General features: G+C 41.5%; 1 protein-coding gene across 2 annotated transcripts in view; it reads right to left on the reverse strand.

Annotated features, from left to right (window-relative positions):
• LOC125897212 (uncharacterized protein KIAA1755 homolog) overlaps positions 1 to 14,964 on the reverse strand; it is a 48,828-nt gene that overhangs the window by 26,343 nt on the left and 7,521 nt on the right. Inside the window, exon 1 of one of the 2 annotated variants that reach the window (XM_049590395.1) lies at positions 12,193 to 12,513. The exons of the other annotated variant lie outside the window; for it this stretch is intronic. Coding sequence (XP_049446352.1) covers positions 12,193 to 12,195 — 3 coding nt within the window. The 5' untranslated portion in view covers positions 12,196 to 12,513. Of the gene's footprint in view, positions 1 to 12,192; positions 12,514 to 14,964 lie in introns of those variants that run through there. 2 annotated transcript variants of the gene reach the window in all.

Genomic DNA, 14,964 nt, shown 5'->3' on the forward strand with positions numbered 1-14,964 from the left:
TGGTATGAATTTGAGGTGGTGATGCTTTGAGATGTGGGGGCTGTCAGTGTGGATTAATAAAACAGCCTGTACTGCAAATACCGTACTTTTGATTTGATTGTGCAAAATATATGAGCTACAGTAAAATGACTTCTGGGCTTTGTCTGTCAGTTGGTTGTAAATTGTCATATGAATCAAATAGTTACTTCACAGTAATATGCTGGGGCACGGCTCTCTTAACAAAGCAAAGTGGCTTGGTGAGGCTGTACTTATTTAGGGGGTCTGTGAGCTAAATGCTAACATCAAGAGGTCAGCATGCTAGCATGAACACAGTGGCAGGCTGTTTTCATTCACTGTCCACACTTAAACCTATAAAAAGTAATGCTCTATAATTCGAATATAACCCATGTAATTGTGAGCCAGGACGATGTCATCATGTGAAATATGCTGCAGGCTGTCCTCCCTCTAGCAGAATCTATACTAGTGCGTCAGCTCTATGCAGAGCCTATGCTGTAACCTATGCACGTGGCCTATGCTGTTGTCAGCATTTAAACTTGTGCGGTGGCGTGTCTGTGTCATTCTGCGGTTATAGCTCCAAAACAGTTGTCGGTGGCAGGGTTTCTGTGAAGTGTTGTAAAGTTTAGTTGATTCAAAACACACAATAAACATGTCTTAATAGAGACAAACACAAAGTACACAAAGCAGCTTCACTATAACTCGCAGCATTCACATACAAAGCACTTGTCTCTGTCTGGACACCTTTTCCCCACAAATACACCATGCTGACATTTTTAGCACAAGCCTATGGCATTTTATATTATGTAAATTAGCCTAGCAGCTAGTGGACTCTTCTAATATGAAGCCAGGGAAAATGGCAACATTTGACAAAGGTAACATTACAAATTTTGCTTCCATTACAACACACAAGGTTTACCGACAAAACAACTGTCTTATAAACGTTTTCCAAACAAATACAACATGTGAACGTGCTAGCCTAGCGACTAGTTGAGATTTCCTGTACTCATATGAAGCAAGGATAAATCACACACAAGACTTAAAATGCTATTTTGTGGAGGCTTTATTGTCTTCACAATTTATTGTTTCTGCATTTCTGTGACTTGTAGTTAGATTTCTGGGAAGGTGCACGTCAGGCTGAGGCGTCTTTTCGATGCAGAAGTATAAATCCCGCTTAAGATGGGAGCAAAGGAGGAAGTCAAGGGATACAACAAAATCCTCAAAGTAAAACAGAGTGGACGGATGAATTGAACAAACACAGGACTTTGACTCAGGAGACCAGGGTTTGTGTCCCATGTGAAATCAAAGGTCAGCAGTAAGTTTTAAGTATGTATGTAAATTCACATCATCACGTCACACCCTCTCTTCACGTTGTCACATTATGTAACGTGACATCACCCGCCCACGATTCCTTTCCTAGACTTAACAATAGGAGGCGCTAATTTGTAAGATGTCATATGAACCATTGTATGAGGATACATGTAGCTGGTATAATGTTTACCATGTTCATCATGTTAGTGTGTTAGTAAGCTAACATTGTGCTAGCAATAAACACAAAGTACAGCTAAGGCTGACTGAATGTCATTAATATTGCAGGTATCTGGAAATGTAATTTCAGGTTGATGATGGAGCTAAGTAAAAACTTAAAGGAGTACCAAAGTTATTTTTATTTTTGTTTAATTTTTTAAAATCCTATTTATGTGTGAGGGGACATGGATAACTGTACAAAACCTCATGGCAATAGATCTAATGGTAGAGGACAAGTCAAGGATCATCAGAGTCATGGGGTTACATTGTCTGGGAACCATGAATGTCTGTTCAAACTTTCCAGGCACATCATTCTCTCAACTGCATTTCATATATGAGGTAAGTGTGTGTAATATATTACATAGAAATGCAGAGTGCTGTTCTTTTCCTCACAAACAGTCAAATAAATGTCTCTTTGTAATGAAAAGAACATGAATAACATTCACGTCATTGGGTTGAAAATAAGGACCTGACACTCACTGGATCTGGACAGGTCTTCGTCGCAAACCACAGCAGGCGGGCTATTCATACAATCAGTTCACAGTACCCTGCTGTGTCAATCTCCCAGCCCTACAAAGGAGTCTGTTTTTACTACCCCACTTAGCTTGATGGCCTAACCAGACCAGAGAGCGGCCCAGGGTAAACACAAGTGCTGCAGCTTCAAAGACCCCACACTGGTTAGCACTGGGACCGTGCTGACTGCTTGGCTGACGGATGCTTATGCGAGCAACACACTGGGAACAAAGGTCATAAAGCTGTTTCATGATTCAATGAATAATTCAGTAAATCATTCAACTTTGATTGTGCGACTCAGTTTAGTGTTTGCATTCACTGTGAGCTAAAACTTCAGGATTGTGCATTTGGATACAAGGTGGTCGTGTCCAATTTCAGTGTCTGCTAAATACGTTAATCAACTTATGCTAAGGATTTGTGTCTCTTGTAGACATTACATGTCCTCAGTAGAAAAGAATGCTTCCTTTTTGTGATTGTGCACATCTGTCACAATAGATTAGGAAATGGAGAGCAGAGTACCTTCGGGGCTGGCCCTTGAATGGTAATGCATCACAGCTGTTTCAGACTGACTGCAGCCATTCAACTTTGGGTATCTACTGTATTTCTCAAAGCTAACGATAAACCTGAGGTCATGTGTAATACGACACAGCACTGTAAAGTTACTGTACAGGCCTGAGACGCTCAGTTTCCCTAAGTTTTATTTGAATAGGTGGACTTTTTCTGATGTAGATGATGATACTCTAAAATTATTCGAGCAGGCCCACTCTTCTGTAGCCTGACTTTAAATCAACCCTTCATTGAAATTCAACCTTAAACAAAAATATCAGTGACTTATTACCATAACATTACTTCAAAATCATTTGAGATCTAAACCTCTTTTTGTTAACACTCTGGCTAAAATGACAAACGCTTATGCCTGGATAAACTTCTTCTGAAAACAAAGAGGGCTAAAAGCATGAGACGTTTCCCCCTGACTGGAACTCCTCTCTGTGGGTGGTTTGGCTAGTGATATTCATATGCGCGAGACCCTCTTGAGATTTTACTTAGCATTGCTCAGCTGGACCCAGTTCAGACAGGCTAGCCAGCCAAATGAACTGAGGGCAAGCTGCTGGTGTTGTGAGCACTTCTGTATCTCATTACATCTGACAGACTGCCAGACAACATGCCAAACAGGCCTGAACTGTGAAAGCTTCAGCAGAAATTCTTCTGAGACAAAGGAAAACTGTGCCCTGACTGAGTAGGTGCTGTTGGTTTGGTATTTCAAACATTAAATCAATCATAATCACAGTCATAGTTATAGTAATATAAACTAAACTGGTTAAAACAGTTAGCGAAGTAGTTGCACTGTTCAGTGAGAAAGCAATTTGGATCTGAAAAAGAGCATTAGTATACTAAGTACATTTATAATGCACATGGAAAACTCAGCTTCATTTTCTCTGGAAGAAGAAGAAAACATACTTTATTGATCCCTGTAGGGAAATTAAGTTTTTATTACTCACTGTTTTTATTTTTAGACATTACACACACGGGCCGAAATACACACACGAACACCTATTGCACACAACCTATACACATGCATTAAGGAAGTTTTTCACTGCTGGAAAGATGGTCTTTTCATAAAACTGAACTGTCTATGCAGCAGAAAGACAAGGCTCAAGAGGTAGGTAGAAAACCTACAACTACCTGTATGCACTGAAGCAATAAATGCTACCACTGGTGACTGATTTAAAGCACACTCAGGAAACAATATGGTGGCCGGTTGGTTACAAACAATCTCAATTAACAGTTAAACAGTAAGTTAAAATATGTTTCTGTAAACATTTTAGGAGAGGAATTGGCAACGCAGTGACAGAGCCTTGTTTTATACTTGATCAACATTGCTTAGTTTTACTTTTCAATCTCAGTATTTTCAGCATCTGTTTTTATAATACAGGAAACAGTATGGCGCCTAATTCCTGTTCTCAAACAGCCGAACAGGGCACAAAAAATATGACAGTTTGATCAGAGTTTGATTAGAGTTTGGTCTGAGTTTGCTTCAATAATCTCTGTGTATTCTAATGGCATCCCAAGTATAATCTGTAGTTCGTGCGACAGAGCTGTGAGATGAGCAGGGAGATCTGGTCGCTGGTAAGATGGAGGGGAGTTTACCACAGTTCATTTACTCTTACCACCCACATTGTTATGATGGAAAGCTGGTTGAAAATCTGCAAAGTATCACTGTAATAGAAAGGCATCAGAGCGAGGAGCAAGCAGTGCCCAGGAGGCAAACTGGCACTTCTCCAGCTACCAGTCCACACTCTTGGTCCATACAGGGAATTGAAAAGACTGTCCTCCGGTTCCTGAGCCAATGCCACGGGCTGAGCCACTGCTGCCCCCCCATAAAAACTCAGCTACCTCATAATCTCTAGGTTGTTTTTATTTCATTCTACATGACCATTCTTAACTCACATGACCTTTGTGTATTCAACATTCCCGTTTCCTCCCAATACCACAGCCCTCCCAACTTACAATAGCAACAGAGGGCTGGTTTGGGCACTCAGTGGAGGTGAAGAGGTTGTATGTGTGAAAAAGTGAAGCCAGTGCATACCCTCTATAAATGCCAGGAATACACCTTAAGTTCTGACATTTGTGCTGGAGTTTCCTGGTCTTTTCATGCAGGCTGCCTTTGGCTGAACAAATCCATAGTACTCTATAAGCTGCTCAACCATTTTAAGTGTCTGCAATAAACTTTTAGTCCCTCTGCTGTTTTGTCTACCGCACAGCCTTTTCTTTTGTGTTCTTAACAGTTCCTCCCACCACAAAAACTCTGGGCTAACACCAATTTGTTCAGTCTGGTGTGAGCACCCACACACAATCACTTCCCTACATCTTTATGATAACACAATTTTTCACTGTATATCAGTGCACAGCATCTAACTCGCGTTTCCTTATGTTGACAGAAACAGAGTTGCTACTTCTTTTTCCAAAGTATTTTTACTCCCACAATCAGCCAGTGAGGAGCATTCAATCAAGCTTAAATCCTGAACCTTTATCTTGGTCTGCAGAGACACTGGGGTTTGATTGATGTCCAGCTGACGACCACATTCCACTGCCGCCTCCTCTACACATTCGACACAAGGGGATTCCCTCTCTGCCCATTATTGTCCAGCGCAGCCTGTGATTTAACTCTTGAAATAGCTTCAGTCTGCAACAAAGATCATTGTCTGGCCTGAATTGGCATGCCAGTGTGGACAACAGGCATCTGTCTTTGTCCTCTACACCATCCAGGCCCTGCGGGAGTTTTTGCAGTGTTGACTATTGAGCAGATAATTACAGGTTTCCTCTACACTGCCTTGGGCTACGGTCAAGAAAGTCAGGAGCCAGATTTGAGCCACAGTATAAACAAGCTGTCAAGGTGCGTAACACACAATGTGTATCTGTGTCATCAGCCATAACAGCTCAAAAGATTAGAGCGGGTAAGCTGAGCAGAATGTGATTTTAAAGAAGATTATCTTCAGCTAAATGGACACGACTCCCAATGTGACACGCTGGAAGGATCTGTTGACGTCTCTGTCTTGACTGGTCATCACGTTTGCTTGAAATGCTCATAAGAAATGGACTGTCACTGCACCTCTGGGCTCAACCCAAAACATAAGCAGAAGCGACAGTTGAGTTCAGACCTGCCAGGAAATCCTGAAGACGTCTGCCTGAATTCTGCATGTGCCGACATGCAGATATGTCCGAGTGTCTCAGATGACACACCACCAACTCAGCCATAACATCGGCCAATCACAGCACAGGCACAGAGGGCTGATGAGATATGACACCTAGCCACAAAGATAATAAGAAATAACATCATGGGAAGAAGATTAAGATAATTTGCAGCTTTTAAATGACTCTAACTGGCTTCACACGAAACCTTAGCAGTGGGAAGATGCTGAGTCTCTGAGCAATAATAATCAAGAACACTGTCTTATGATGCGTTCACATGGGTTCAGACAGATGGTAGATGGCAAGACAAAATCATTTTAATGGAAGACAGCAGGACGGTAAAATTAAGTGAGGCCAGATGAGAATACCAGCAACGGCATTGCTATCCAAAGTGAAGACATGAAAACTTTTTGTCATTCTCCGCGACGGAATTTACTAGGAGACAACATGGGAGATCTGGATGAAGATATTATCTGTAAAGATTTTCTGTTCACAAAGAGAAATGTTCTAAATTTCTAAGATGTCGCCTTTGAGCCTTTGGAACTTTTTTTTCCTGGAAACCTCTGACTGACTATGTTTAAATTTGTGTATATATGTACTCCTGTTCGTCTTTATGTAATTCTTATTTTATGCTTTTTCATATGTTTTTACGTCACTTATATTTGATTTTTATGTGCTGTAATTATTGACCAGCATTTCTTGCATACTATCATTTTATCAATTAAAAAAATGAACAACTAGAAGCTCATAATTTAAATTAATTTGTATTTAAATAACAAACACAAAATAATTTTATTTAAAGGTGTACTATGCAGGAATGTTGGCTATTGTTTGTAAACAGTACTGCCAGCTAAAGTAAGAGCGGATGCCAACCCCAGCTTTGTCCGCTTGGCGTTTTGCCTTTCTATATTTGTAATTTCTGGCACTGTATCCGTGATTTTCATAACTTCCTCTTGGATGCGTGCTGCTTACGGTCTGGCGCCATTTCACTACCTTTTTATAAAGTGCTGACCTTACCTGCGCTCTGTGCCCAGGAATGTCCTGAAAACAGCAAAATAAGATGGAAATAATTAAATACAGGCAGAGGGCAGAGTGTCTGCAGAAAAATACACCGCCACACACTGAGAGTGGGTCATAAGAGGCATTTCTTCTGTATGAGAAAATCCTGGATAGTATACCTTTAATTTATTTTATTCCCATCGTTGTAAACAATGTGACATCACCATAGCAACATATCATCATGTGTGTTTTGTTTTGCCATTACTGTATTCCCACAGTTTATTTGTTTGTTTTTTCCACGCCGTCCAGAAGGTGTTATTCATCTGAGTTTAAGTGAGCTCAGCATTAGTCACATCATAATCAAAAACATGTTACACCGTTATCTCTCAGTTATTCGCCATCCTTCTCCACTTTTCCCTTCTTAAACATTTGGTATCTGTGTTTTGAAGGTGAGACAGTGCTGTCTTTGTGTTTGATCCACTCTTGTTAAACTCAGCAGAGGGGCACTCCATTCAGCTAAGCCATCTTAAATCCTTTTAACCAGTAAAAAAAAAAAACGGCCCCTTCGAGATAAAACCCCTACATCATTTCTTAGAGTTGCCGCTGCCAGGAGTAAACACGGTGTGTGTTCGCTATCAGACCTTGAATCTGCCTGGGTTCCTCTTACTCATTCATTTTGTAGTTTGTAAGAGCTCAAGTTGTGTTTGTAGAGTGAAGAGGCCACATTAATAGTGTGTCAGGTTTCTGGTTCGGCCTTTTGTTTCTCATTTCACACGAGCTTCAAGAATTTAAAACCAGCCAGGTTTGTACAGTTCCCTATGAAGTTGAGCTGACGTTTGATTACACAAGTGACTCATTAATCCATCCTGAATCTGTAAATAATGAACAATGAACTTATAATATTCTTCCATGGAAGTGGGAACAATACTGCTGAGGAAATCTGTCTCTGCTGTGTAGAACAATCAGCCAAGTGTGTCTGAATCCGACATAAATCCATGCTGTCATCTCAAAAAACGCTGACTCACAGCCGCCTGTCATGGCAACCACACATTACGAAATGCAACATTTAAAAAAACGTGCTCTGAAACAATGCCTGCATTTACTACTGTTTTGGATGCACGTGACAAAAGAGTGACTGTCTCCTTCCCTGTCATGCCATGTCAGGATATACAGGATCAAACAGGTGTATACAGTAGTTTAAAAAGTTGCACAATGCCCGATGAAGATAAGAGGTGCAGCGGGGTGTGGGACAGATGAAGCTTTAAAACACGAGATATCAGAAATGTGGAAGGTTTCCCCAGAAAATCTCAAGTCCCCCATGTACATTTAAAAACAAAAACTGGCATGTAACATCTTAACGTTCCCATGTTGACTTCTTTTTTTTTGGAATGTGTCCACGACTGATTCAAAATGAACCGCTCCCGTATAACATGACCAAACAAAGCCTCCTAGATCTCAGCTCATCTCCCAAAGCTTACATTCTGGCAAACTACCAGGAAACAAAATTCAAAATGGTTTGTTTTTGGAGAGACTGCAACACGCCATAATAGCTCCCATAGTTCACCTCGCGATGCTAACATGGCCAAGAAATTGAAAAGGATAAATAATACAGGAGAAGGAATGCCTTATGAAATCCATTAAGCCGTAGTGCAGGGGATTTGTTAGCTGGTCAGCATGTGAGTGTGTTTATAAGGAGTGGACTAAACACTGACATCTGCTGATCTTCATTCCTGTGCTTTGTAAAGTTTTCTGTAAGTCCAAACAAGTGCAACTCCGAACAGAGCTATACAGAACACGGCAGCAGCTCACAAGCTGAATGTTTTATCCTTCAGTAAATGTCGCCTCGTCACACAGGGTGTCACCTCACATTTGCCCAACAGATCCCATTAAAGTTGTTCAGCTGGTTTTGAATCAAGGCAAGCAAGAACTTCTTATGACTTGTGTCTGATGTGTCGTGATCAGTGAACCAGCTTAAATACGACTGTTATCTTCCCAAAAAAGCAACCAGCCGAGCCACAAAAACAGAAACTTTCAAACACAGTCTGGGAAGGAAATGACAATGTTGCTGTAACTGTGCTTCTAGAGACAATGCATGATGAAAAGTGACTCACAGACAGCCTATTGCTGCTCAGACACTTCCCCCCCCATACACTCACAATACACTGCAGAGTCTCTGCTGAGTTTGACCCACTTTTGTGATACAGAGATAATAAACACGCTGAAAATATGGCTCACAGCTCCATGACAACTCTCAGAAACTCAACTTGCTGATTGAAGCAGGGTAGAAATAATTCGGCTCCATGGAGCAGATGTCTGCAATTATACATATTTTCTCTATAAATCACATTGCTTTATTGTTTAGATTTTCCCCCGTTTGCCTCTGTTGAAATCTGGTGAAATCACAGCAAGTGAAGCAGAGGGCAGGAGGTATTATTGGTCCGCCAAAGGGAGCACAGACGATGGTATTGTAAAGTTGTTACAGTCAGGGGAGAAAGCTACTGATGACTGTCCGTCCCATGGCTGTTAAAAGGGAAAGAGACACAGCTGTGACCCTTTAAAGCCGGGCCAGTACGTATACAGTCAGCCAATCAGAATCTGGATGCTCTCACACAGCGTGTCCACAGTGTATCCAACAGTTAATAGATTAAGGTATGTGCATGCATACTGTAAGCTGAGTGGTTGGAAAAAGCACCGTGCCTGATGAGCATATCTGACTGATGATATGGAGCAGGTATGTGATAGTCTGTGGGAGTCTGTGAGTGTTCCTGCCAGTGATCAAGAGACTTACATCTGCTATAATAAAATATTTTTATATTAAAAGTGGGTCAAATGGCTATATGTGACTGAAAGGTGGTTATAATGAACCTGTGTTATCACATGACTCTAAGCTGTGCTGCGCGTTTTAGCATGTTTCAGCTCACTGTTTTGGTTTTACATCTGCTACATAAACTTTTCAAAAAAAAAGAAAAAAAAAAAAGGAGAAAGTCTGATAACCTCACTGACTCACTGTACACTATCTGCTCAGCATCAAACAACATGGCTAGCGACTCGCTGGTGAACATAGTGGAGCATTTATCAACTTGAGAGCCTGTTATGTTTTTCCCAGCAGTTAGTGGAGAGCAAAACAGAGCTAAAAGGAGACTCATCAGGTGGACACAAACACCAAATGAATGCTAATGTTTCTCTGTGTCTGCTGAATGTGTAAATACAGCCCATTCTTATTCCCGGACAGTCAAAAACTACCGCTTTGTCATGGCCCTTGGCGTATGATATGGATGCCAAAGGCACCCTTTAGCGTCTTTATGAGACGCGCTGGGTTTTCAATTAACTCCAGTATAAACCCAGCTATGGAAATACTGTACGTGACGGTGAGAGCAAGTAATGTAGAATTAAGTGTTGGAAAGTCTGCGCAGGGTGGGAGGGAGGCGAAGTGGATGGGTCAAACAAAACCAGACTTTCATCCAGGTTAATGTCCCGTGCAAAACCAAAAGTCAATGTTATTTTAACGTAAAATTATGTCACTTGCGTACTTACGTCCCATGGGAAACCAGAGGGTGTCTTACTGTAACTTTACACAATTACGTAGGATTGTCATGCACTGATATTACTCCTGTGATGTATTTGTCACATTAAGAAACATACTTATTTCAGCCCAAAACATGATCTTTTTTCTTCACTTTATCAAGTTGATGCCTATTGTGCAGTTAACGACATATTACAATGTGTTTCAGCTGTGCATCCAATAGATGCGCTATAGGATGTATGTCAATATGGGATGCCGAGGGGAGTGACAAAGCTTTGGTATTTACCAACCTGAGAACGAGAAAGGGTTGGTAAATGTTCTTCTAACATAACCTTTTGCCAATGGCAGTTGGCATTTTTACCATTTTAGATGAATCACAGAAAAACCTGCTCAGCACAAACCAAACATGTTTTGGCAAGACGAGAGCACATCCAAAACCTGAGAGTGGCTCTCACACAGGCTTTGATTTGCATTAACTTTGAATAGACTTTGAATTCCGCAACAGACACTTAAACAGCACACACTGCTGATCACCATGTTTGCTGTATAGTGAATGAAATAACACAAGCTGCTGTAAGGCCTTAAGAAGAAAGTGCTTGACCTTGCTGGTGAATGAATGACTCTTGGCTGTCCTTGTCACACAGTAACTCCTGTAAAGGCAAATACATTTCACACCAGCAAGCCACGGCTCTGGGTTATGTATTGTTGCCGAGTGTTTACCCAAGATTGAAACTTGGTGCAGTAATCCAATAATTTAGACTCTGCAGGCTCGTGACTGGAAGTTGGAGGGTGGTCACGGAAGACGACATCAGTCAAGCAATAAGTAAAACAAACAGTTGGGGCCGTAAAAGCTGGTTTAACAAGTGCTGCCGTAGATGTGAAGGGAGGACAAAGTACAGTGGTGGCCATGATACGCAGCCAAGTCTGGACTGCTTTAAACATCCTTCCTTCCTGCTCACTTTAAAGCTATCATTTAGACAGCACGCTGGGACAGATGTTAGGGGTCCGACTGATTTCCATATAAAGAAGAAAGCTACACTGGATAAACAGAAAGCTGAATTCTAGATAGCACAAGCTAAATATGCATCACTATGATCTTTATCCAACCCTAACTCCTAATTTGCATTTATTTGAGTTTGGTTTTTTTGTTTGTTTGTTTGTTTTTTTTGCAACAGCAACAACCAGTAAATAAGTTCAAAGACGCCACATCCTCCCACAAACCCGTCATCAAACATGTTCCCATCTTGTGGCTCACTCTTTGTCATTCATTAGTTTCTTTTGTGACCAGGATTACACTGGTCCTCTTAACTCGTAAAAAGCCGTGTAGTTTGAACCTTTCAAAGTGCCGAACACTAAACAGGAGAACTCCATTATGTGTGCATGCAAAGCAGTCAAATAATTCATACTCTGAAAACACTCTCCACATGCTGAAGTATGTGTGCCATCCGCATCAATTAAGTCCCAACCAAAGGACTTAAAGATGCAAAACAAAAGGCAGTGTGTGTGTGTGTGTGTCTCTGTCACTCTCTCTTTGTCAGCGTGCACACACTTTACAAAGCTTGAAATGCTGTGGGCTGGTGAGGTGAAACAGTCCCACCAACTGTGCACATGATGACAAAAAAGGTTTGAAGAGTGCAGCTACATTAGCTTTGTGCTGCCTCTGTATCATAACCAGAACAAAGAATGTGCATGAATACTGTGCACAGTATCATGCAGCTGAAAAAAAATTGCTAAAAGCATAGAAAATGCATTAGTTACAACACATCAGGCTTTCAGAAACTTCAGTCACACATGACTGACATAGCCACAGAGAGAAACAAAGTCACTTGTCCAAAGCAGAGGCTCTCACTCTCAGTTAGTGGGTCAGTGGAGCACTTTAACCCTTTAACCTGAGCCTAACAACAGACAGGAATTAAAAAACTTGTGCAGTCTTGATGTTACTTTACCATGTTTGCAGGCGTTTCTCCTCTACAAAACTGAAAGTAATTTCATTTTTGGCCCTGGTAATCCTCTCCAGACAGTCTCCCCGGGCTCCGTGCTGAGAGACTTGCCATGTTTAGAGCATCAACAACAGGAGTCGACTGAAATACATCCACATGACAGCGAGTTGTCTTGGTGGCCAAGTAACCAAAGTCATTTCCATTCTTCATAGACTTTCTGCTAGTTTGAGTGTGTAGCAACAGAGAGCAGCAAATGTTCAAGCTGCCTGTTGATCCTTCACTTCTCTTTCACTTCTCTGGCTACTCTGAGTGTTTGGGGGACAGAGAGAGAGAGAGAGAGAGAGAGAAAGAGAGAGACAGAGAGAGAGAGAGAGGGAAGGAGGGAGTAAGGGAGGGGGAGGAGAAAAGCTTTCCCTTTCAGAGGAAATCCCCCTCGAGGCTTTTCAGAGTTTCTTCACTCACTCACTCTCAAACACACAGGCTTTATCACATACCCGAGCACACCCACAAACACAATATGCCACAAATGGATACACAGTAACATGCCAGTCTGCAAAGAGACTCTCACTAAACATGTGTGTTACTGTATGTCATGTAAGACTTGAAAAATTCTCACATTTGTTATAAACACACACACATACACACTCCTTTGACCCGGCACAGAGAGCTGCAGAAATCCAGCCCCTCGTTTGAGGCCCCTTTCTTTCTATTTTAATCACTGGGAGCTTTTAAAAAGGCTAAGTCAGTCTTTCTTCTCTCTCCTGTCCCTCGTAGACTTCCACTGTCTGCTCTGGGCTTTCTCATTTCCTTTCTCCAGCAATTGTCTTCCGGCAGACTGCCCAGTCTTTGACTCATATCAAAGGGAGAGACAGCAGAGGGGGCTTCCCTGCAGAGGTCCGAGCCAAACGGCAGGCATGTGAAGAGAGCTGCTATGCTTCCACATTAAGCTGGAGGAATGTAGGGGTTACACCCTCTGGACTACATTTTACATCTGGGTTTGGAAGATGTATGGAGTACGAAACCCAAGACCTCCTGCTGCAAGAGGAGAGGTTCATCACCGAGGCATTCCTCCAGGAAGAAGATTGACAGGCGATCGTTTATTTCTGTCTGAGAATGAGTATGAGCGAGGTGGTTTAGACAAGCAGCTCACGTTCGGCCTCAGCCCTCAAGCCTCTGTCTGTTCCTTCGCTCAAATTCCAGAAATTACACAAGAGTCCATAAATATTTTCGTCACGAGGAAGAAAGGGCAGAATATATTTCTTTTAATCAAAAGTTCCCCATTATTCAGCAGGTGAAGTTTCAGCTGGAAATATGAAACATAAGCCTCTGCCTCTCCCTCTGTAATTCTCTCTCTATCTGTGGTTTCTTGCTCTGCACAAACTGCCGTCTCCGGAGCATTCCTCACGTTTTTCTTTTGCAGAAAGAAAGCCACGCTAATTTGTCTCTCACCCTGAACCACAGAAATATGTAGGTGACGTTCTTAAAATGAGGTACACTATTCCATTCTGTTTCTCCTTCTCTCCGTCTCAATCAATCTTTCTTTACCTCCTTTGTACTCTTTCGACTGAAGACCACAGCTTGTGTTTTTAACATTCCACAACAATATAACTATCAAGTCACCAATATTTGGGATTTTATTACACCTGTATAAAAAAACAAAAAGTGAAGCAACAGATGGTAGCTGAAGAATGGTGGCCAAATGTACTGCCTCATACTAAATTAACAATGATCAGACCAATGCCAACATAAATATTAAAGGAGCTCTAAATGATATTCAGAGCATCAATATAGCAGTAAACAACTATTTACTATGTAAAGGTATAGTGGAGCAATGACGTCCTGACCAGAGAGTGACGTAATGCTTCTATGTTGTGGTAGCCAATGGAGTTGGGTTGATTTCCAGTTTGAGTTTTCCAGCATTAGTAATAAGCAATATTACTACATGATGAACGTAATATTATGTTTTTTTATACAACACATTCTCACTCCGACCTCGTCACATATTGACATTTTGGTCATGGATTTTCCACGTCCACATTTGACGTGCAAGGTACCCTGGGTGCATTGGTTGTTGATGTTCTGGGACACCGTGTCAAGTTCTCTTCTTTCAAGATACACTTCCGTTTTCACAGGAAATTTAACATTTACATACAGTCTCTTTCAAAATAAACGCACTACGTCAGTTCAACACTGCAAATGGACCTTTTTTTTCCTTCAACAACAAACACACATTGTTGGGTTTATGCAACACATACACGGTTAGGTTAAAGTAACAAAAGGAAGTAGTGAGGTTTAGGAAAAAAAAACAGGGTTTGACTTTAGAATCTTACGCGATCTTCACCACTCTCTCGGGTGAAGGTCGGTGTTTGTTGGACCAATCCTCCACTTCTCCCACATGCCCCATTTGGACTTTCACGGCCTTAATTTTCATTGTTGTCCTGCCACATTTCCCCCTAACACAGCAGGGCGCCATTAAACTATAATGGCAACATGCAGATGTTAAAGGACACCTTTTTTTGTTGGTTTCTGACATCACTGCCCAAGCGCTGGGCTTTGTCGACTTTGGAGTGAGACCGTGCTCGTTTATAAACAGACTAAAGTGTCTGACAGGCCACGAGCCAAGCATGGCTTACCTGCTGTTGGCTAATATTGTGTCATTTTCAGTGACTATCACAATATAAAACGTGTGTCTTTTGTTTTAAAAAGTAACCTTACAAATGTAGGTAGGTGGTTACATATCCAGTCTGATCTGAAGTGTGCAACTGATAGGCCTACGTG

Source organism: Epinephelus fuscoguttatus, linkage group LG1, assembly GCF_011397635.1.
Source record: "Epinephelus fuscoguttatus linkage group LG1, E.fuscoguttatus.final_Chr_v1".
Lineage (NCBI taxonomy): Eukaryota > Metazoa > Chordata > Actinopteri > Perciformes > Serranidae > Epinephelus > Epinephelus fuscoguttatus.